General features: G+C 40.6%; 1 protein-coding gene across 5 annotated transcripts in view; it reads left to right on the forward strand.

Annotated features, from left to right (window-relative positions):
- Nucleotides 1-23,287, forward strand: part of LOC118631372 (serine/threonine-protein kinase Sgk3) — a 127,791-nt gene that overhangs the window by 53,495 nt on the left and 51,009 nt on the right. For 2 of the 5 annotated variants that reach the window (XM_036263665.1, XM_036263666.1), the window contains 2 exons: nucleotides 17,155-17,369; nucleotides 21,812-21,895. In XM_036263665.1, the coding sequence (XP_036119558.1) occupies nucleotides 17,292-17,369; nucleotides 21,812-21,895 (162 nt within the window). In that variant the 5' untranslated portion in view covers nucleotides 17,155-17,291. Of the gene's footprint in view, nucleotides 1-5,871; nucleotides 5,893-17,154; nucleotides 17,370-21,811; nucleotides 21,896-23,287 lie in introns of those variants that run through there. The other 3 variants (XM_036263667.1, XM_036263668.1, XM_036263669.1) reach the window with 3 other exon arrangements.

Raw genomic sequence — 23,287 nt, forward strand, 5'->3', positions numbered from 1 at the left:
GCCATATCCTCTGTTCTTCTGCAGCTGTCCATTAGAACTGTAAAAGAGAGTCTTTTATTGATTTAATAGGAAGCAAGGAGCATTCCTGGGACTGGATGATTTGGCTGTTTAATGTTGTCTGTCTGACTGCAGCATCAGCTAAATAATTTCCTTTTGCTTTTATGGTAGCAGCTTTAGAATATCCTGGAATTTTGATACTTGCCAAATGTTTCAATTTTTGTATGACATCTAATAATTCTGCAAGGTATTTTCCATTCTTTATGGGCTGTCCCAAGAAAAATAAGAAGCCTTACTGCTTCCACAACATTCTATAGTTGTGAACTACACCAAGGGTATAGCTACTATTAGTGTAACTATTGGCTACTTGGTCTTGGGCCACTTGACAAGCCTGAGTTAGAACAATTAATTCAGCTTGTTGGGCAGATCTTCAGGTAAATAGGAACCTTCAATTATGTCCTCCATGGAATATTGCATATCCAGCTCAGTAACATTCCTGTTTATCTTTCAAAGATCCATCTGTAACCAAATTAAGTCATCATTATCAATAGGAGTTTCCTGTAAACCTAGGAACAAGAAGGTGGTCAGTAAGCAAAATGCAATTGTGATTGTCTCTGTCCTGCAAAGAAAGTAGCAGAGTTGCTGGGTTAAGGCTTTTACGCTGAGTTCAAGTAACATTAGGTGAAGAAGGTAAGAGCCAGTCAACTGACAGAAGTATTGTGTGATGAGAATTCAGTGGAGATTCAACAGAATGAGGACTATAAACAAAGGTGAACCCATAACTATCTTTTGTGTTTGCTTACACAACATGTCTATAAAGTAACACCATTATCTACAAGGGTCTTAGTAATTTCGCCTTTTTATGGTAATTTTAATTTCTCCTAAACTATTAGTAAGGAAAAGGAGAAACACCCTCTCATAGTCCTCAGAGAAGCCCTATGCTTGCTTATGTTTCTTTTCTTTCTCTCTTCTTAAAAATATTTTTATTGATTTTTGAGAGAGAGAACGAGAGAAAGAGCGAGAGAGAAACATCAGTGTGAGAATGGAACATCAATCGGCTGCCTCCTGCATGCCCCCTACCAGGGATCAAGACTGAAACCTGGGCAGGAGCTCTGACTGGGAATGGAACTGGCAGCCCTTTGGTGCATGGGATGACGCCCAACCGAGTCACACTAGCCAGGCCTATTTTTTCTTTCTAAATCCCATTTCAGTTTCCTATAATCCTTCTTAAGGTGACCAGGCTTTCTACAATAAAAAGAAATTCCTCTATAAGACTTTCCAAGCAAACCCTATTTAGTAATTCTGTTGCTTTTGTCTCTAGAAACCATTAGGTATAGTACTTGGAATAGGTCATAGTAGCCAGGATCACATGTTCTAACAGTTAAATTCATTTGTGAACCCATCAGGGTCCCAAAGAAAATAGGGAAAATCTTTAGCTAGATCCCTTAATTCTATTCTAGTCCAAGGAATGTGTATAATTGCTTGTTCCCCTCTGCATGAGACTGGCCTTTCTCCAAAAGAAGCTGCCAGAATTTCTGGGGGTTTTTTTTTTTGTTTTTTTTCTTAGTCTATTCTGGTTTGGTTTTTCAGTGTCCCCTAGGTCAGCAGGGACCTGTGGTGGAAGAGGTGAGAAGAAGAAGAGGGAGAAGAAAGGAGAGTAAGTCTGGACATCGAAGTAAATGGTGCAGCAGGGCAGCTGGAGAAGAGGGAAAAGTGGGGTGTTGGCATCGTGCAGCTTCAGAAGCCTTCCTTAGTTTAGAGACAGGCTCAAAAGGTTCTTATTCTTTTAGAAAAGAGAATTTATCTGTGCTCCTCCTAGAAGCTTCTAATTTCCAATTAAGATAGGCTTCACATTCATTCAGTTTAATTTTAGAGCCAGCATTTTCTAATTTTGCCAAAAAATTAATTTAGGTGCAAAAACCCCCTCCATTTTGGCAATTTTAAGTTGATATCATTGCTAGTTAAGTCTTCCCATTTTTATAAGTACTTGCAAGTAAAGGCTTCCTGTTTATTGTGTATCTATCTGCAGGAGTAGTAATGGGGCTGGAGCTGGGAGTTTTTGGCTTTGGAGGCACAATTTTCCATGTTAATTTTAGTTTTCTTTGGATGTCGTCAGAGTCTGAACAAATTTCTAGGGATAGTGCGTGGTAGGTTGAAATGTGCTGCTTATGGATTGAGCTCCAAGGAGCTGTCACCTCCAAAGTCACATTCAAGCCTATTATTATTATTATTATTTAATTCTCACCTGAGGATATATTTCCAGATAGAGTAGAAAGGAAGGAGGGAGGGAGGGAGAGAGAGAGAGAGAGAGAGAGAAACATCAGTGCGAGAGAGACACATTGATTGGTTGCCTCCTATACCACCAGACCAGGACTGGGATTGAACCTGTGACCCAGGTACATGCCCTTGACCATGAATTGAACCCAAGATCCTTTGGTCTGAGGGCTGATGCTCTAACTACTGAGTCAAACCAGCCAGGGCACATTCAGCTCTCTTAATGTGTCTTGGTTGTGCATGCCTGGACAAGTCAATTAATTAATTTAAGTTGAGTTGGAATTCCCTATGGGGTTCCTGCATGTCATAGGGGATGCCCCCTGACACCTCTGCGAAATTTTTAATCACCTAAAAATATCTGATTCAGGCTGGAGGGAGGAAGTGCTCCTTAAATTTGGTGCTTAACAAGTTCAGGCTCACATTTATCCAGTGTAAGGTTTTTGTTCAGACTCAGAAAGCAATTCCAATTGAAAAGCCAAAGTTAAAAACCAGCCACACATTTTTTCCCTGTCCTTTCTTAGCCTGGTTCTCTCAACCCTTAATCTTTAGTTCCACCTCAAGGATTTTACAAAACAGATCAAATAAAATCAGGCCTCTTCCCTTAAAAGAGGGAGTCCAGAATTTCAACAGAAACTCACCCAAGTCCACCAGATGTAAAACAAGGAGTCAGTGGGGCACAATGGGTTCCTGCTGGTACTAAGCACGGTCCGGGTCTGCAAGGTGGTCCTGGGTGGGCTTCCTTGGAACCCTGCCACACTATTCCAAATAAATATCAACATAAGAAATGTCCAAACCTATAAGAATTTTTTATGAGTTTATTTGAGCCAAACTGATGACAGTTGCCAGGAATGAAAATCTCAACAGATTGAGAAAATGCTCCCACTAAAAAACTTTCTGTTCAGCTCTAAGAAGTCTTGTGTGATTCTTGTTAATTTTATTCTTGAGAATTTATTTGAAATTAGAAGGGAAACTTCTACAGTCTTATTTAAATGAAAAAGCAAGACCAGTATTTTAATTATAGCAAGGGAGAGAGAGAGTTTAAGAAAAGCTGAAAATAGCCCAGCTGGTGTGGCTCAGTGGATTGAGCGTAGTCCATGGACTAAGAGGTCCCGGTTCGATTCCTGGTCGGGGCATGTGCCCTGGTTGCAGGCTCGATCCCCAGTAGAGGGCATGTGGGAGGCAGCTGATTGATGTTTCTCTCTCAGTCTCTCTCTCCTTTTCTCTGTCTCTAAAAAAATCAATAAAAACATATTAAAAATAATTTTAAAAAAGAAAAGTTGAAAATAATCACTCAAGGAAAAAATGTATATATGTATACATATATATTAATCATCACCTGAGGATATGCCTATTGATTTTTTAGAGAGAGAGAAACTTTGATGGGAGAGAGAAACATCGATTGGCTACCTCCTGCATGCATACCAATCAGGGATCGAACCCGCAACCCAGGCATGTGCCCCAACTGCGAATTGAACCCCCAACCCTTTTGTGTATGGGACAATGTTCCAACCAGCTGAGCCACCCAGCCAGGGCTCAATATATTTTTAAGTACTTAATATGGGTTTATCACTTGTTTGGGCAATGGGTGATAGAGAATGAGTAGGTTACTTTTTATTTTTATGCATCTCCATGAATGTCAAAGATTTAGCCTTCCAAACAAGTCTTATTTCATCCTAATTTATTTTCCTCCTTTTTTATTTTTCAATATGTTTTTATTGATCTTTCTAGAGAAAGAGGAAGGGAGAGATAGAAACATTGATCTGCCTCCCACATGCCCTCTACTGGGGATTGAGCCTGCAACCAGGGCATGTGCCCCGACTAGGAATTGAACTGGGGACCTCTCAGTTAGTGGGACAACTCAGTCCACTGAGCCACACAGGCCTGGCTATTTTCCCCTTATTTGAATCAGTCACATATAGTTGTCCATCAAAGCTTTGGTTAGCATGAAGTAAGTGGTGTTACTTAGCGTCATATAATTTCAGACAAAAACAGAATCTTACTATTATAGGTAGCCTAACTGTAGATAAATATATAACTTCTTTTAGGCTTTTTGAGATTTTGAAAGTAGTTTTTCTTTACCATTTGACTGGGGCCCAGGACATCCAGTAAGTAGCTTATACTTTAGTTTTGGAAATAAGTATTATAAATAATGGAGAAGACAAAACAGGATCATCCTGTTAAGTAAGTGCTCAATTGAATGGTACAGATTCTAAATATTATAGCATTTTATTAGCATAGAGAGGTCCCTGAGCTGAGCTACTGTAGACTGGACAGGTAGCTAGGACTAAGAAGAAGAGTATTCTGAGCTGGGAAGCAGTGTGTGTAAATGTTCAGTGGTGGGGATGTTGGCTGTATGTTGTGGATACTGTACAGTGAGTCTCCTCTGTACAGTCTGTCCCACAGAGTGTACACAGAGAATAGTTGGAGATTAGGTGGAAAAAGTAGGTGAGGGTCAGATGCAAGATCCTGAGTTCTTTGAGTTTGTACTTTATACATAGATGGCAATGAAAATAAGAGTCATTGAAGAGCCTGTAATAGAGAAAGCCAAGTACCTGGTGAATAATGTGAGGATTGAGAGCGAAGGAGAGGCAAGGACAAGAGTGTTGAGCTAGGACAAAAGTGTTGTTGTTGTTATTAAAAATAGAAAAGTCAGAAAGGAGAGTTTGAATGAAGTGATGTCAAAGATCACTGATGCTTTTTCTAAAAATTTCCAGTTTCTTTGTGTGGCTCCTAACTGGACATTTCTTTCCCTATAGTCCTGTTGAGCCTGGCAGGATAAAATGGAGTGTGGAAGGGCATTTAGAGGTCATGAGGTCATCTGGCCCTATTTCTTCATTCTACAGATAAAGAAATTAAGGGCTTCAGATATTGTGTCTTCCCTTCGGGTCACACAGCTAGGCTGGCCCTCTTGGCAATATTTTCTGAAGTTCTTGTAGCAAAGGTTATTGTGTATTAATTTTGTTTGTTGGCAAAGTGGCCCTTTGTGTTTCCCCAACATAATTAAATTAGTATTGATTTGATTCCTCAAATTGTTTTTCACCTTCTAAAATCAAATACATTAATGGTTAAAATAATTCTTTCAGAGTGGTTTGATCCCTGCCCGTTATCCATACATGAAGTTGCAAAACTTTTAGTATACTATGGGCATCCATGCCAAACTTGACCTGGGCTGAAGGGGGCTCCTGCACTCCAGTGTGACTCCTACCCTGCCCCAGGAGGAATGAAGCTTGCCAGTGCCTTGAATAAAATGTCGCACCTAGTCCTTCACCTTAGCCGGAATCTGGGGAGAGTGCCTTCTTTTCCCTTCCCAAGCTTCTTTCCTCATCTCACCTCCGTTGGCTAGTGCACCTTGCCGGCAGCTCCTTTAGGGTTTACAGCCCGGTAGTGTGCCGGGGGCGGAGTTGAGTGAGTAAGTGCTCCGCCCCTAGTTTTGGGCGGGCCCCGGCGGGCAAAATTGTTCCATTGATTGGTGGGGTGGGGCCTGCATGGGGGTGGGGCCCAGGGTGGGGAGCAGTGCACTGGCCGGTCCTCAGGGGGCGGGAGGAGGGGCTGGGGCACGGTGCTGTGTGGCGCAGCCGTGGCGGCGCTTCCTGCTGGCCACGCGCCGGTGCGGTCCCAGAGGTAAGCGCGGGGACAGGTCCCGGTGGCTCCCGGGGCAGTTGGAGGGACTCTGCGGGTGCGCACGATGCAGGTGTGATTTGGCTGGACTACCCGGTGCCACTTCAGCGCTTAGGGGCGCGGGCAGGGGCGCGGGCGGCCCTGGCGTGAATCCTCGTGGGAGGGGTACACCCGTTGGGCTGTAGCTTCGCAGCTCTTTTCCACGGCATTAGCTCCGGGACACACAACATTTGCGTTGCCGCACACACCTTATCCCCAAACGTGAAGAAACCTCAGGGAATGTAGAGATTTTATATTCTTTAAAATGTACTTCTAGTTAGTAGTTCAAGACTGTAGGAGATACTGATAGTGAATTTGCTGTGCCGCTTTATTATGACTTAGTGTTCAGTTTGCTGGAAGAGGGAGGCTAGTAATGGGACTGTTATTTAAACGAGGACACCAGGGTTTACATAGGCAGTGTATCGCCGAGATTAAGCGCGCAGGCTTTGACGCTAGAGTGTCTGGGTGTGAATCTACTTAATTTTGAAAACTCGGGCAATTTGGTTAAATCCTCTATGCCCTTGTTTCCGCTTATGTGGAATGGGGATAATAATAGTTCCACCCGTATACGATTGTTATGAAGGTTAAATGAGTTAATATTTAGTGCTTACAATAGTCCACAATAACATTGGCCATTTTCTTTATTATGTATTTAGGTGGGCATTAATCTTCAAAATTGTCACCACCGTTTTTTTTGCAGAAGTGTTGCTATAAATGCTCCGGGATTCGTTTAGTGCAGTTTTCAAAGACTGAGCCCCACCAGAAAAGGTCTTATGACTTTTGTTTCACACTAAAGATGTGCTCATCCACCTTGTTCCAAATCAAATCCAGTGATAAAAAATATCTGAGTCTTGCAAGTTGTTCTAAGAGAGAATGAAAAAAAGGCAGCACTTTTAGAGTGGGTGTAGTCTCATTTTAAGCACCAAACTCTGGTAGGTTTGTTTAAAAGAAGTTCATATCACTATAGAGAACTTGTAAGTTGTGCTGTTTTGGGTAGGTGCTTATTTGTACCATTATTGTAAAATGAGGTAAGCCAGAGTAGCCAAATACATAAATAAACTAAACATTGTAGAAACCATAATTTGACACATAAGCTCAGGGATTCTGAAAAATCAGACCAGCTGCCTTTTATAGATAAGGATGAGGCCCAAAGACCCAGAACCAATAAATGACAAAAAAGCTAGACTAGAATTCAGCTCTGCTGAGCGACAAATTATAAAATCAAGGGATGATATTACTTCTGGTTTTGATGATAGTACTATTTTTATTTTTGACAGTTTGATGGTGCTGTGGATGTTTTTATTTTCTCTCTCAGCAACTCCTGCTTGGTAGTTTAATTGCATGATTCACAATTCTTCTTCAGCATCTTTGATTTAAATCACAAGTCTTAAAGTTGCTACATCAATGATTGCTTTGAGAACAAGATGATTGTCTTCTTAAGCTTTGTACAAACATGTTCTAATAGTGCTTTGGTTTTGTTGTTTTAAAATGCAGTCCTTTCTCTTATGTAGGGAATGTAAACAGCCAGTATAAACAAATTGACCTAGTAAGCAGTTTGTTATCACTGTGTTATTGATGAAGTCTTTTTGATTGGGTAGGATAGAACCAGGAAGTGGGACACTGAATGCTAGCCCAAAGAGATAGGACTGAGTCACCAAAGAGATGTATTGCAATTGCTGCCAACTTCAAAAGCATTATGGAATGAAATTACATGGATATATTGGTGTGTTAGTTGCTGACTCTTCCCCAGTTCACTCCCTCACCTCTAGGTGTTTTGTTCAGATACTGCTATCTCAATTAGACCCTATTTAAATTTGTGCAACCCCACTCTTACTGTAATATATATTTATCTATTGATTTACTTGTTTATTATCTGTTGTCTGTCACAAGAGGGTAAGTTCAATGAGGGCAGAGGTGCTTGCCAATTGTATTCACTACTGTATCCTAAGTGCCTAGAAACAGTACCTGCCTCCAGAAGGTACAAATGCTTGTATCTAATGCAGACATTCCAGCTAGGGCTAGTAATTAATTAAGCCAATTCACTGTCATTTTGCGCACCCCACCTCCCCCGTTATTTCTCCTGGTTACAAAGGAATAAAACCTGGAGGCAGTGTTAATCCCTCTTTCTACCTTGCCCTCCACATAAAATAGCTGCTGACTTATTTCTCCCTTCAGTGTTTTTTGCAAACCTGCTATTCCCATGGATGCCAAGCCTATTTCTTCAAGCCCTCCTCCATTTCTCCCATTCTCTACACCTACAGCTCCTTACCCCAAATTCCCTTTTTAAAAAATTTTTGTTAATCCTCACCAAGGATATTTTTCCACTGATTTTTAGATAGAGTGGAAGGGAGGAAAAGAGGGAGAGAGAGGGGAAAAAAATTTGTTGTTTGCCTCCTGCAGGACCCTGGTCAGGGCCAGGGATTAAACCTGCAACCCAGGTATGTGCCCTTGATTGGGAATCAAACCCATGACCCTTTGGCCACTAGCGGATGCTCTGACCAATGAGCAAACTGGCCAGGGCTGGAGTTCCCTTTTTAAATGTCTTCATATCCTCACCTGCAGAATTAAATCCAGAGTGAAAAGCCTAGCATTCAGAGTTCTCCACAACATGGTCTCAAATCCATTTTCTCTTTGTGTTTTTATTAATGAGCAGGTCTTTTCCCCAAGTGGGCAGGAATTCAGACAAACTGGACAAATGGCTATTCCCTGTTTGTACCAAGGACTGTGCTGTCCTTCCTGTTTTGTGTGCCCCACCTTCAAAACCTCCCTCACATGTCACCACCATTCCAAATACCTAGATAAGTTCAGTTGGAAATGGCTTTTTCATCCCCTAGATTCTAGTGACTTTTCATAGCTTTCTTAGATAATTTATCACAGTCTGTTTTGAAAGTGTAATTCTTTGAGCATTGTCTTTTATTTTTGCTACATATAAGCTCCTGGAGGACAAAAGTCATGGACTCACCAATTCCAGTTACTTTTTTAAGGAAAAATAAAACACATCCCCATCCCACTTAACTGATTTTTAAATACAAATGAATTTAAAGTTCTGTTTGATAGGCCTTTAAATCATTAAATATTGAGCATCTACAATCATTTCTACAAAACGGACAGTTAAGGAAGAAGGCAGGGAAATTAATACTAAATAAAAAGATACAAATAAAGATATTGAGATCTGGATTCACAAAAGGGAGTAGGTGTAGGAGAGCATTATTCCCAACACCCAGATAGATGGTCAGGCAGAAGTTTAAAAATATACACAATAAACTCACTCAGGAAACCATTAGGACAAGACAGACTTCATGGAGCAATGCTTGCAATTTTGAATTTTCTTAGGGTATTATTCCTAAACTTTATTTTGTTTTTGCATCTCAACATAAATAATCCTCTCTCCCTGCTTTGTTTTCTGAGTTGGACAGGACTGAATATTCTCTTCTTTCTGGGCAGTGGAAGTAGTTTACCTTCTTTCCCTTCATTATTTAAAATAATAAAATATTCGAAAGTCTTTCTTCATTTATTTTCCTGGATATATGGAGAAGACATATGCCAGAAGCTTTTAGTCCTTTAGAGAAAGGTGATAGACACAAAATACTGGAATTGAGCTATTGTTGAAACTTCCCGTTTTAAGTTTGATACCAACATTTGGTTTAATGTACTTTGTTTCATTTTTCATTACAAATATATCCTTGCACATATTCCAATTGAGTGAATGTTTATATTTTACTTGTGATTTTTTCCCTCTTTATAGATTAATACTTGTTTTTAGAACTTGCATAGACATTTCTGCAATTTAATTTTATCTTTTCTTTTTCCTGTGTTTCCTAAACCTCAGCTGGGGTTTTCCCATTTGACGACTCCTGTTAGTCTCACTTACTTTTCTTGTACTTGACTTTAAATACTTACAGGTATAATCTGTATTTATTTTACTATTCCTGGGATGAAGCATTAGTTTCTATTGATAGGAAAGTTGGTAGGAAAAAATATATAAAGGTTTTAATTTTCAAAATGTTAGAACTTTAAGGTAAAATTCTATTATAATTTAAATATGAAATTGGTTATAGTTTTTCTTCTTTGGGATATTTCTTCTAATGTGCTAACCAGGAAGATTTCATTATCAGAAGAATCTTGAAAGCAAATATTTGCTTTGGAGTAAAGTTTCCTTTATGACACTGTATAAGCATCTGTGTTTACCTTGAGTTTTCTTTGTTTTGAAAAAGCCTTCATCAAGGGTGTTATCAGAAGGATCATTCATACAAATAATAAAAGTTGAAGCACAAACTAATTACATGTCCCTAGCACATGGTAAGCATGCTGTAAGTATTTGTTAAGTAAATCTGTATAAAGATACTAGAGCATGTTAATATATATAATAATGGAATTGATCTAGTAAAGAGGGAGAAATTAATGATTCAGGAGATTGATGCAAGAATGATAACCCAGAGGTTACTTTGAAAATCTCAGTTGCATACTTTGGCAAATCGGAATTTCCAAGTGTCTCTTTCCACTTGTTTGTTGAATGAATAAACAAATGTGTTTCAGGGCCTACTAAGTACAGGACAATGAATAAGTCACGCTCTCTACACTCTAGTCAGGGAGGTTCTCAGTAAATGAGCAGTATGCAATCCTGTATGGTTATAAATGCTGAAATGGAAAAAACAAACAAACAGGATAATGACAAGATTAATTTGGAGAAGGAGCACTTTAGTTAGAGTGGTCATGAAGGCTTGTTAGTCGAAGTGACATTTGAGCAAAGGCCTCAGTGTGAAGAGCTGAAGGAAAAGCATTTGAGACAGAGGGGATACAGGTTCAAGAGACTGGAGGATGGGGCAGGGCTCAGTGTGTTTGAGAACTTGGAAGGGGCTGCTCTGACAAGGAGTTAATGACTCGAGGGACCAGAGGCCCTGGTGGAATGCAGCTGGAGAGGGAGGAAGGGGTTAAGTCATGTGGGCACTTGTAGTCTGTTAGCAACAATGCAGAGTTTGGATTTTATTCTAAGAACAGTGGGAAGCCATGGAAAGAGTGTAAACAAAGGAGTGAAATGATCAGATTTACAATGATTAAAAGGTCACTCTCTTCTTGGGAGGAATGGATTGGAAGAGGGTTAGAATGGAAGAAGAGATACCAAATTGGAGGTTCTCCCAAAAGACTATAATGTGATCGTGATTGTTGTCTGTGGTTTGATTTTGGGTTTTTTTGTTGTTGTTGTTTTTTGGTGTTTTTTTTTTTTGGTGTCTCCTTAATCTGAATTCCCCAGCCCTCTTGTTCAGAACCAGCTTTCCCTTAGGCTTCCTGGGGATCGTAGGATTTTACTTCTACTACTTCTGTGTGAATTCCCCCCTCATTTTCCTTTTGCCTCATATAATCACCCATCCACCTATTGTTCTGCCAGTGATCACAGTCCTCCAGGAGTCTTCCTTGAGAGTATTCTGTGTTCACATCTGCCTGGAAGATACGCTGGGAGTGTGAGTGCCAGTGAAAAGGCTTGGGAGGCTGGGAAGCTGGGAAGAGGGCAGGCATGTGGTGATCAGGAACCGAGGATGGTGACCTTGGGAGGTTGAGGACAAAGCAAAGCATTGTTGCTACATTTACCATCCCTACCCTGTCTGTTCTGGAACCAGCAGAGGGACATGTTGTCAGTGGAATAAAGTTAAACCCTTCCTAATGTTATCCTGTAAGTTTCTAGTATTGGAAAACAAAGGACTGTCAGTGTTTATTTCTACTTCCTCACTTGGTCCTTTCCTTAAATGTATGTAATAAAGTGGAGCCAGTTTCAGGTAACTAATAGATTTTTTTTTTTTGGTTCCTGGACATTCCTCTGAAATTGTGGGTGCATACTATTCATCTACATTGTATCCTAACATTGTACATTTTACACATATTTTATTTTATTTTTTTAATGTTTTTATTAATTTTTTAGAGAGAGAGACAGAAACATCGATGTGAGAGACAAACATCAATTGGCTGCCTCCTGCACTCCCCCAGCTGAGGATCAAGTCTGCAACCTGGGCAGGTGCCCTGACTGGGAATCAAACCTGGACCTCTCAGTCCATGGAATGACAATCCAGTGAGCCACACTGCCCAGGCCACATATTTTATTTTTAATTCTTATATCGCTTTTCCTTATCAAGAATCAGGATAAATAAAAGGTGTCTCAAATAAGAGGTGGATAATATGGGAAAAACTTGGACTGCTTTGTGATGACAGAATGAGGGAAAAATCCAACGGAGATGGGGTGGGAATTAGAGGAAGGATATATTAGTAAGGAAAACAGGAAAAGTTATAACTGATTCATCATGTGATGTGTGTTTGGGGAGAGAAGGTTACTATGTATCTTCCACTGGCAGATCCTGTTAGATTTTTAATCTGTTCTGCAATGAATTTAGTTCACAGATATGACAAAGATATGCTTTGTTTCTGTTGAAACTTTTTGGATGTTTGGAGCTAGTATTCTGAGAGGTGGAAATAAACAGATACAGATTATTTATTATTGCAGTAACCTTTTAATAAAACAACCAGTTAGTTTGGGATCAAAATCTCCTGGAAAGATCCTTTTAATGTAATTTACAATGAAACCCACTGATTTGGCTTGCTTTCTCTTCAGGAATAATTGTCTCATCCACCCCAGTTCCTTTTTTTTTTTTTTTCTTTATTGATTTTCAGAGAGAGATGAAAGGGAGAGAAAGAGATAGAAACATTGATGAAAGAGAACATTGATTGGCCATCTCCTGCATGCCCCCCACTGGGAATTGGGCCCATAACCTGGGCCTGTGCCCTGGCTGGGAATCAAACCAGTGAGTGACCCCTTGGTGCATGGGTCGACGCTCAACCACTACGCCACACCAGCCAGACTCCAATTCCTTTTTTTAATATTCTGGGTCAGTTCCCTGTTCCCTTGATATGACCAAGGTCTGTAATTGGGTTTTCTTTTGTCTTCCTTGACTGGCTCTGTCAGCTCTCTCCTTTGGAACTCTTGCACCCAAACACCCAGCACCCAATCCTGTTCCCCTGCAGAAGATAACTTGTAGCTCTTCCAAGCCTAATTTCTTCCTTTAGGAATAGGTTTATTCTTAATTTTCCTTTATGCTTTAGTGTGAATCATGGACCACCTCTCTGCCATATGAGCTCAGAGTACATACTGATACTTACGAATTTAACTGCTTTTTAATTTGGGTAGGGTCTATTCATCATTACCAGTCTTCATGAGTGGGGAAGGAAATGGAGTTCAGAACCTCTCTTCTTATATTCTAGAGGTAAAAGCAGGAAGAATCTTTTGATCTTCTTATAAGTTTTTGTTTTTGGTTTTCTGAAAGAAGGATGGGCAAGATCCAGGACAATAATTGCATACAATAGACAAAAGGATGGGCACGATAATGAAGACAAAGTGCTTTTTTAAAAAAAGCTTTAACTAATGTCCATCTATTTTAAATATTACTTATCAATAAAATTTTAATATAACATGAATTTGGAAATTTTTTCTCTCATGGAGCTTTACCCATATTTTTACTTTGTATAGTCCCCAAGTAAAAATGTTTAATCTACAAATTTTTTTATTATTAAATTTATTGGGGTGACACTGATTGATAAAATCATATAGGTTTCAAATGTACATTTCTGTGATACATGATTTCTGTGTATTGTATCGTGTGCCTACCCACCTGGGTTCAGATCCTGAGTCCACCACCTGAGGCAGGTAACTGCATCTTTTTATACTTTGTTTCTCTTTAGTTTCCTCTCAGTAGGTAGGGCTGTTGCAAGCAGCAACCAGATTAATGCACACGAAGCATGGTCTTGCTTGAAATAACTTAGCCAGTATTAAATATCATTAGGTTGCCAGTTTGATTTAGTTTGAAGGAAAGAGAACCTTACTTAAGGAGAGACACGTGGTATAGCAAACAAGTCTACATAGGTTTTGGAGTTAGACAGATTTTTATTTGAATCCTAGCTCTAAAACCTGTTAGCTGGATCCTAGCTTGGGCAAGTGATTTTATCTCAATATTTTTCTGGAGTGAGATGGGTGTTCGACTGGTGGACCATGTTTTGGATCTCCAGGGTTTATTAGCGTCAGTTCAGAGCTAGTGCCCAGTAACCCTTGGAAGGATTATGAATCCCCCATTCCCCAGTGGACACTCACCCTCGTGAATGGCTGCAGGTCCTTCTTGGCGAAGGTCTGGAGAAAGATTGATGGGGTGCATTGTGGCTGTGTATAGGTCGCAGTAATCTTATGTTAGTCTAACATTCTTGGATCTAACATCCTTTGAATGTACTTCTATATGTGCTCCTCAGACCCCGGCTGGTAAAAATTGTTGCGATTCTGCAAAATGTTTAGTATAAAGGCAGTCTGCTTCCAGAGTTGGCTCTGAACTTCTGAGTTCTTTTGGCATCTAACTACTGTTATGAGGCAGTGAGGGGTGATGGGAGTAGGTAGTGAGGAGAATTGGCATCCCCTTGTAAAACAACTTGAAAGGGGATACGGGGGCCAGGGTTTGGGAGGCTGAGATTTCTCAGAAGGGGTGTAGGTTGTTGCTTTCAACCGGGACATTCAGCTAAATATGGAGTTCAACATTCTTAGCCTCATTGTGTTTGCCCAAATGCCTGCATCTACGATTCAGGATTATTCTCCTCTCTAGCCAGTGCCCTTGTGTTAGCATGAGAGACTTTCCAGGGTTGCATGTTTAATTGGCTCTGCAACACTTACTGTCAAAGACTTTCAATTTGTCATTTTTGCGCATATTCTCAAAGACAACCAGAAGCAGCCCCAGCCCAGGTCCCAGACTTTGAAATCAGCATTTTCATCATCCCATGGCCTATACTCCGTCTTGTAACACTGTGGGAGGAAATTTGAGTGATCATGATATCTCTGTGTGTCTGGTGACCAGTTCCCCATCCCCTCTCTCCACAGGAAGATGATCAGGGCATTCATCAAACATGCATTCATTTTTGAGGGTTTGTTTCCTGGGGTCATTCTTGGTCCCAGTTGCTGCATCAGTCACATGACACTCAAAAGTAATCCAAGGGAATCCAAAAAAGGGACAATTTACTGAGCTATCATGGGCCGGGGTAAAAACCAGCAGGGCATGGGGAAGTACCCCTTCTGTACCAATGTTTGGAAGCCTGTTACTGCTCCTAGACCTTCCACTGTGGCTGTGGAGCTGTGGCCTTGGAGAAACCACTGCCTGTTAGAAAGGGAGCAGGGAGAATAAATAAATAAATACCTTAGTAGCTCACTCTTCCTGCCCTTCCATCTCCTGCTAGTGTCTTGCATTGGTTGCACTGAACTAAATGCCAGAGAACAAGGTGAGAGGCGGGCTGCCTGGGAGGGAGGTCCATTGGGGTCAGCTTCCTGGCATGTGGCAGGGTGGAGAAAGAGCAGTACTGGATCTGGAAGGGCAAATGGAAGGATGTCTAGCACAGTTTGCAAACAGAGGTCTCTGGTCCAGATATGTGGGCTGGATTTCTACACCTAACTGATTGTCTGCTGCTGCTGCTGTACATGCTTAGATGTCCCCTGGGCACCTTGGATGAAACACCTTAGGCTGCCCCCCACCCGCACCCCGCTCTTTTCTTCTCTGTTGCTGATGCCACTTAATGTCATATCTTCTTGTCCCTTCCAAAGGGGAGCCCTGACGTGTGATGTTCTTCTGTAGTTGTGTTCCCATGGGCCGTGCACATAAACAGACATTCAAACTCATACATAGTTCAGTACCAGCAGGACCTACCACTCTCTGGCTTCCACATTCTCAAGGAAGAGTTGAGCACCATAACCATCATCCTCTCACCTCTCGTCATTTCTGCTGCAGATGGAGAAGGAAGGGCTGATTGGGGTCCTGGGGCTCCGGGGACAAGACGAATATGCCTTAGAAGAGCTGTGGGTTTCACTTGCTCTAATTCTTCAGCAGTAGAGTGCTGTGACTGGTGATTAGGCCTCTGGTCAGGTGGCTGTCCTGGTCTAATGGAGGGGAGTCGAAGAAGCTGCTTTTTTTTTTTATCCTCACCCGAGGACATTTTTCCATTTTTTGTTCAGACAGTGGGATGGAGAGAGAGGAAGAGAGAGATAGAGAGAAACATCCACGTCAAAGGGACACATTGAGTGGCTGCCACCCACACGACCCAACCAGGGCTGGGGACAAACTGCAACCAAGGCACACACCCTTAGCGGGAACTGAATCTGGTCTCTCTGGACTGCAGGCCAACACTCTAACTGTTGAGCCAAACCGGCCAGGGCCAAAGAAACTGCTTTTATTAGGTTATAGAGTGCTCTAACTTAAGACAAATGCTGCACCCCAAGCTTAGGAGTGAGCCAGTTACGTTTCCATGTTTTCTAATAACTAACTCATTGACATATAAATCCTTCCTGACTGCATTTCCAGTAGCAAATCCAACAAAGTATGTTTTGATTATCTTAAAAGAAGAGCCCTTCTAATTAGTTAAAATTCATTATATCTGAATATTCAATGCTTACAGATAGATATTTGAAATTATTACTTGAATATAATTTATTTACAATGATCAGATCTGTCAGAGTGACTTTCTGAAATTAATCACAGAGACACTCTGGCAGACTAATCCTTTAAAAGGCATTTGGTGTCAGTGCAGAATATAGGCTGCTGTGTGTAGCAAAGGTGACATTAGTGTGACATCTTGAGCTCTTTGTCCATGGGTGGAATGATATTAATATAATTGTATTTTTGTCTGTATTAGATCTACTGTAACATCTCTGACCAGGGGTCCAGTGCATCAGAATGATCCACAGTTGTTAAAATGCAGCACAGTAGTTAAGAGTTGGGTCTCTGGAGACAGACAGCCGGGGTTCAAATCCTGGATGGGCAAGTTATTTAACCTCTCTGTGTCTCAGTTACCTCATTGGTAAAATGCGGGCAGTTACCTACTATATAGGATCCCAATCTGAAGCAAGCTCTACCTGTTCGTCCTGATGCAAAATGTCTGAAAACCGTACTTTGAAAAACCCTGCTCTGAACCCAACAAACTAGAGCCCTTTTAGTTGAGAGATAGTCCTTAGTCCACATGAACTGTAGTGTAGAAGCTGCTGGAGTTTCTTAGCAGTAAGGAAGCTGGATGGGGTGCAGATGTTTGATTGTGGTTTGGCTGTTGAAAGGGACATAGCAGAAACTAAATCTCTAACCTGGGCTTAGACTTATGATCAAAAGTAAATTCATGGTATTTAAAAATTGTTTTGCTAATCAGTGTTTTTTTTTCTTTCTGTTGGTTAAGGTTGCATGATGGAATTTGAACATTACCTCAAGAAGTTTTATGTTTTGGATTAGCTAATTGTGCTTGTCCTGCTGACCATTTCTTCGGACTCATTTTTGTGTGTCCTTTTGAGGCCATAAACCCAAAGGGATTATACCATGGACTACAAGGAAAGCTGCCCAAGTGTAAGCATTCCCAGCTCTGATGAACACAGAGAGAAAAAGAAGAGGTTTACTGTAAGTATGTAGCATAAAGCATATGGGAAAAAGTGGAATATAGAGAATATTTCCCTTTCTGCTTTTGTTCTTCCTTAACCTAGAACGTCCTCTCCCTCTCTTCACATATCCAGATATTACCTATCTTTCAAATGCTGTGTCCTCCATGGTCTTTTTTGTATGTAACGGAATACAGTTTCTTTCCCAGTACAGAGTTTTACCTGTTTACCTATCCCCTTGGAGAAGCTTACGATACTCTCTGAGACCCTCTCACCAGAAAATGTGTTTGGGTAGCGATCCACTGTGCAGGCACAGTCTGATGTGCGCTGTCGGGGGGTTAATGCTAAGAACCACTATCTTGGAATTTCCGTGGTATCTTTTTTAGGACATTTATTATTCCTACCTCAATTTAAAAAATATGCAATCCAATCTTTTTTCACCTTAAAGGCATAGCCCATTTCTAATTTTACTTTTACTGTTTTTTTTTTGACCCGAAGATATTTTTTTCCATTGATTTTTAGAGAGTTAAAGGGAGGGAGGGATGAGGGGGAGAGAGAAGGAAAGAGAGAAACATCAATGTGAGAGAGACACATCGATTGATTGCCTCCCACATGTGCCCCAACCAGGGCTGGGAATTAAACCTGCAACCCAGGTACGTGCCTGTTAACAGGAATCAAACCCACTACCCTTTGGGCTGAGGGCCGATGCTCTAACTGATTGTTGAGCCACACCTGCCAGGGCTATTTTTACTTTTTATCACCGTAAGATCTATGCTAGGGCTTTATGAAGAATAAACAACAAATATTTGCTGAACCAGTGTATTAGTGACTATTACTGGAGAATAGTCACTTTTCTAAACATATTATATTTAGTTTCGTTCGTTCTTTTAATATATATAGAGATCTCCTGCCTGCCTCCTTCTGAAAGAATGTCATTTATCTATAACTGGTCTGGTCTTCCTTGTAAACCCCTACCCACTGAGTGATCTACATGAATTCATTTAACCCAGTTCTATTTGAGCTAAAATTTTAGCAATTCTTTTAAGTAAAAATGCCCAGGCTGTCTCCATTCTGTCCAGCTGTCTCCAAAATGCCCAGGCTGTTTCTTTGTCTTACTGAACACACACTCCTCCACCTTGACTTCATGGTTGAAGGGAAGTGCGGTCCCCTTTCACAGTGTTTGTTGAATTGATGACTGACCTCATGGTGTCGGTAACCTGGTTAAGACCTTTGCATTCTTGTCGTCCCTCTAGATCTTTGCCATTCAGGTGTGGAGTGACTGGTTTGGCAAACAGCTGGCTATGCTTGACCTGACCAGCCCTGGGCATTTTGCTGGCATCTATTGCTGGCATCTGCAGTTGATAAACTGACTTGTTATCTATTCTTCATTTGGGTTGGTGGCAACTCACTGCCTCCCCTTGGCTCTCAAAGGCTACAGAGCCCACTGAGGTTCTGACACACCCTTTGCCTGCTCCTGAATCAAGTGATCTACCCAAGCCTCGGACCAAGGGTCACTTGGTCCTGCTAATGGAGCCCCATGAAAAGTGACTTTCAACTGAGAGTCCATTTCACATGGGATTTGTGGGAAGCTGAGGAGTTAAATTAAACTTTTTGTCTGACAACTCCACTCTGCCTTCTTAACTAATTGGAGCTGGGGTGCCCCAATGATGGTTTTTCCCTAAAGTTCCAGACAAGGAGCTGGAAACAGCCCCTCTATCCTCTGTGCTCCGTTTCTTAATACCTCCACACCCTGCACCAAAGCCCAGAGCAGAGGCATTATAATGTGTGTCTGACCATTTGCTCCCCACCAGTCTCTGTAGTAATATCTTAACAAGCACTGTGCATTTGTTCCACATTTGTATAAGCAGATTTTAGAAATACCACATTGATGGTAAACAATAGGTCAGAGTACCTTTGATAAAATAGTGAAATGTGTGCAAGTTTTTCTTTCTTCCCCATCCTTATTTTTTTAAATATGTTTTTATTGGTTTTTTACAGATAGAGGAAGGGAGAGAGAGATAGAAACATCGGTGTGAGAAACATTGGCTGCCTCCTGCACGCCCCCTGCTAGGGATTGAGCCTGCAACCTGGGCATGTGCCCTGACTGGGAATCCAACGAGGACCTCTCGGTCCATGGGACTCCGCTCAATCCATTGAGCCACACCGTCCAGGCACCAATTGATGATTTTTATTAGAACTTATTCAGTAAGCCCTTGTTAATAAATCCTACTGCTGCTGATGATTCACGGGGCTTTATCTTCGCTCCTGTAAACATATTTGCAGCAGAGCTGCTTCAGCCTTGAATCCAGGCTTGGGTACTAGTCTTGGCGATACTTGGGTAATGATGGGAAGCCGCCTTACCATACCAGGAATTAGCACAAATAATCCAAGAAGCTTGCTATCAGATAAACCTAAGTTTCGGATCCTTTTGTAGCAGTCCTGCTCTGGGCCTATTCGATCCTGAATGATGTGTGAGATAAATATGTAGTCCAGTCTCAGAAGCATGGCTCACCTTCGCTGGCACCTTGACCAGGTTCTTGACCCTCTACTTCTGCACGCTCTCCATGTGAGCAGTATCATCTGACAGACAATTCTGACATCTTACATCCAATCGCTTCCTCTAAGACAACATGATACCTCTTGGTTAGGACCAGAAGAGCCATATCACCACCCTATAGCTCATGTAGGGTGTTCTTTTCTGTCAGTCTAGGTGACTTATCACTTGCCCAGGTGTCTGATATTAGTGACTTTGCTTCATCTTCCAGGTGAATCCTTACCACCTCCCACTGTTGGCCTGTTAATGTGATTGTATCTTAAATGATACTACAGAATTTGTACAATATAATCACACACAGTATCAGGGAGGTCCTTTCCTCACAGTATTATCTAACTATGCACTTGTGAATATAGCTTACCAACCTTTCATGGGAAAAGATAGTTTATATATGTTTCTATGCCTATCTTCCAAAATTAACCTGGTTTACTTTAACTTGTCTAACAGATTATGGGCAATTGTAAATAAATAAATTCCAAAGCAGCTCGTATCTCTTTGCCCTAGTCTTATACTGTAAAATGAAGAGATTGATAACTTGAGCTGTATATCAGTGAGCCTTTTCTCATAAACCTGAATTCTTGTTATTTTTCTCCTTTGAAATGATAGATACAAGATTTTTTGTGTCCCAAACAGTTTTCTTTACGTTGGTATGTTAAATTATAATCTGAGAGTATCTATGGGATGAATTATGAGAGTTGATTCTGTGTTATAGCTGTTGATTATTTGATACTGCTTCTGGTGCATGGAGGGTTAAAAGATTTAGATCTGAGTCTCACAAATCTCTGTACCTGGGCAAGTTACTTAACTTTTTTGGGCCGTCATTTTACTCGTCAGAATGGGGGTGAGGGGAGGCAGTGTACTACTTGTTCTGCTTACTTCATAGGGTTGTTGACTGTGGTTATATGCAATTATGTGTATATGAAAATATGTAAGGTAGTAGTAGGAAATCTAAGGATAAATTCTTAGTTTGAAAAATACTGTGCAAAAGATGACCTGGAAGAAAGAGAATTAATAATTGAGTGTTTACTATGTGCCAGGCATCACTTTTGAAAATACATGATAGTTTCAGGGTAATGGTACTGCTGGGGAAGAATAGAGGAGAGTATCAGTTGAATCTATAATGTTTTATTCTTGGTGGAAAAAGAAACAAGAATGGCAAAATGTTAGAATTCATCTAAATAATGAGTACACAGGTGTTCACTGTGTTATTCTCTGAAAATTACAGAAATATTTCAGAACATTTTAAAAATAAAGTATCACCTTTCAACAAGATAAAAGAAATGTTGCAGTTGGTATACTTGTGTATCTTGAAGAACCATATATAAACATTCATGTTTAATATTAGTTTCATGAGTATAAAAACATTATTTACACACTTAAGTAGTTAAATTTTTTGCAGTAAAATTTTATTGTTCTATTTACTGGAAACAGCCCAAATGTCCATCAGTAGACGAATGGATAAAAAAGCTGTGGTACATATACACAATGGAGTACTATGCAGCTGTAAGAAAGAAAGATCTCTTATCCTTTGAGACCATATGGAGGGACCTGGAAAGTTTTATCTTAAGCGAAACAAGCCAAACAGAGAAAGACAAGTATCATATGATCTCACTTATTTGTGGAATATAATGAACATAACAGTCTGAGGAATGGGGTAGTCCCAGAGATGTGGAAGTGGGGTACAGACTGACAATACCCAGAAGAGGGGGTGGTGGGGGAGAGATAAACCACAGAACTTATATGCATGTACGCATGAACGATGGACATGGACAACAAAGCTGGGGACAGGGCGGGGAGGGAGGGGGAGGGGGGAAGCAGTGGGGGGGGGGAAGAAACAGCTGTAACAAAAATTAATCAAATAAAAATAAATAATTTTATTGTGCTATTTAAATTATTTTTTGTTTTCACAGGTTTATAAAGTTCTGGTCTCAGTGGGCAGGAGTGAGTGGTTTGTCTTCAGGAGATATGCAGAATTTGATAAGCTTTACAATACTGTAAGTAATGGTCAGTTTACAAGATTTTTATTTGAAACAATACACTTGAAGAAACTAAAAAATAAGAGAGCTTTTGAGCGATTAAATAATACTCAAATATACATCAGACAAGCAGAAAAGAGTAAGATTCTTCAAAAGCATTCTAACTTTGGAATTCTTACACAAAAGGGTGGAAAGGGGACCACTGAGAAGTTTCAAATAAAGTATTGAAGGTATGAAAACTAGATGCACAGCTTAAAATATATTTTAATATTATAGAATATTAGAGATAAATCCTTTATATCTACCTCTCTAATAATTGTTAATCATCTTGTTATTTCTGGTTAAATTGCCCAATTCTTAGCTTTATTGTGTATTCTTCTGTTGTTTAGTTTTTCTTTAATGCATATGAAAGTAAACTTGCTGTATATAGTTTTGTTATAAGATAGTAAGTAGCTAGGAAAATTCCAGGATTAGGGAAGCTGAGGTACATAGTTGAACAGCACTTTGCATCCACCTCGTAAATCCTGTCTTTCTGAAACCAAGGACATGTAAGAGTAAATGGTTTGCACTTCTCCTCCCCAGGAAGAGCGTAAATAGCTTAAATCACCCTACTCAAAAAAATAAATCATCTATTCAGGGAGTCAGATAACAGAAATCCAGTTGGTGCCATTGGCCAGCCACACCCAAGGACAGACAAATGAGAATAAATCTCAATTTGGCATATCAGCATAAAGCTGATGAATATTCTGTTGATCTTCCCCGTAGACCTCCCCTATTGCCCAGCCTTTAAACCCCCTGAAAACAAAGGTTCCAGCATGTTCTCCTTCCCAGGAGCACATCCTGTGCTTGCTTCCCCCCTCTTACTGTCTTCCCCCACAGGCAAGCATCTCCTAAACTCTAAGGGTCCCCAGGAGACTTGCAACCAAGGGAGTGATGGGCAGCAGCAGCTTGTCCCTAGCTAACCCCCTGAACTTGTCTCCAGGGCCCCCTTTTCTCTGACTTCCCAGTGAGCCAAAGCAGCCCAGTCTAGGTTGTAACATATTAAGACAGTCGTTTTTTACTGTAAGTGAAGTCACACTTTTGAAGTAGAGTAATAGCCAGTAAGAGTTTGTACATGAGAACATCTTCTGTAATTTTTTCAGTGATTTTTAAAAAATGGTTTATACTAGAGTTTGGGTGAGGGTTGAATTGCTCGCTGTATTTGAAATTCTTGGATACCATTATGTATATGATTGGTATTTTTTTGATGATTGTACAAATCTGAGTGTACCTATCAGGATACCTGGGTTATACTCAGGTAAAAATAACATGGTGGTTACATAACATGCGTACACACTCACATAGAGGGTTTATATGCACTTCTTTTTATTTTTAGTCCTCACCCGAGGATATTTTTCCATTTATTTTCAG

This window comes from Molossus molossus, unplaced genomic scaffold (genome assembly GCF_014108415.1).
Source record: "Molossus molossus isolate mMolMol1 unplaced genomic scaffold, mMolMol1.p scaffold_m16_p_16, whole genome shotgun sequence".
Lineage (NCBI taxonomy): Eukaryota > Metazoa > Chordata > Mammalia > Chiroptera > Molossidae > Molossus > Molossus molossus.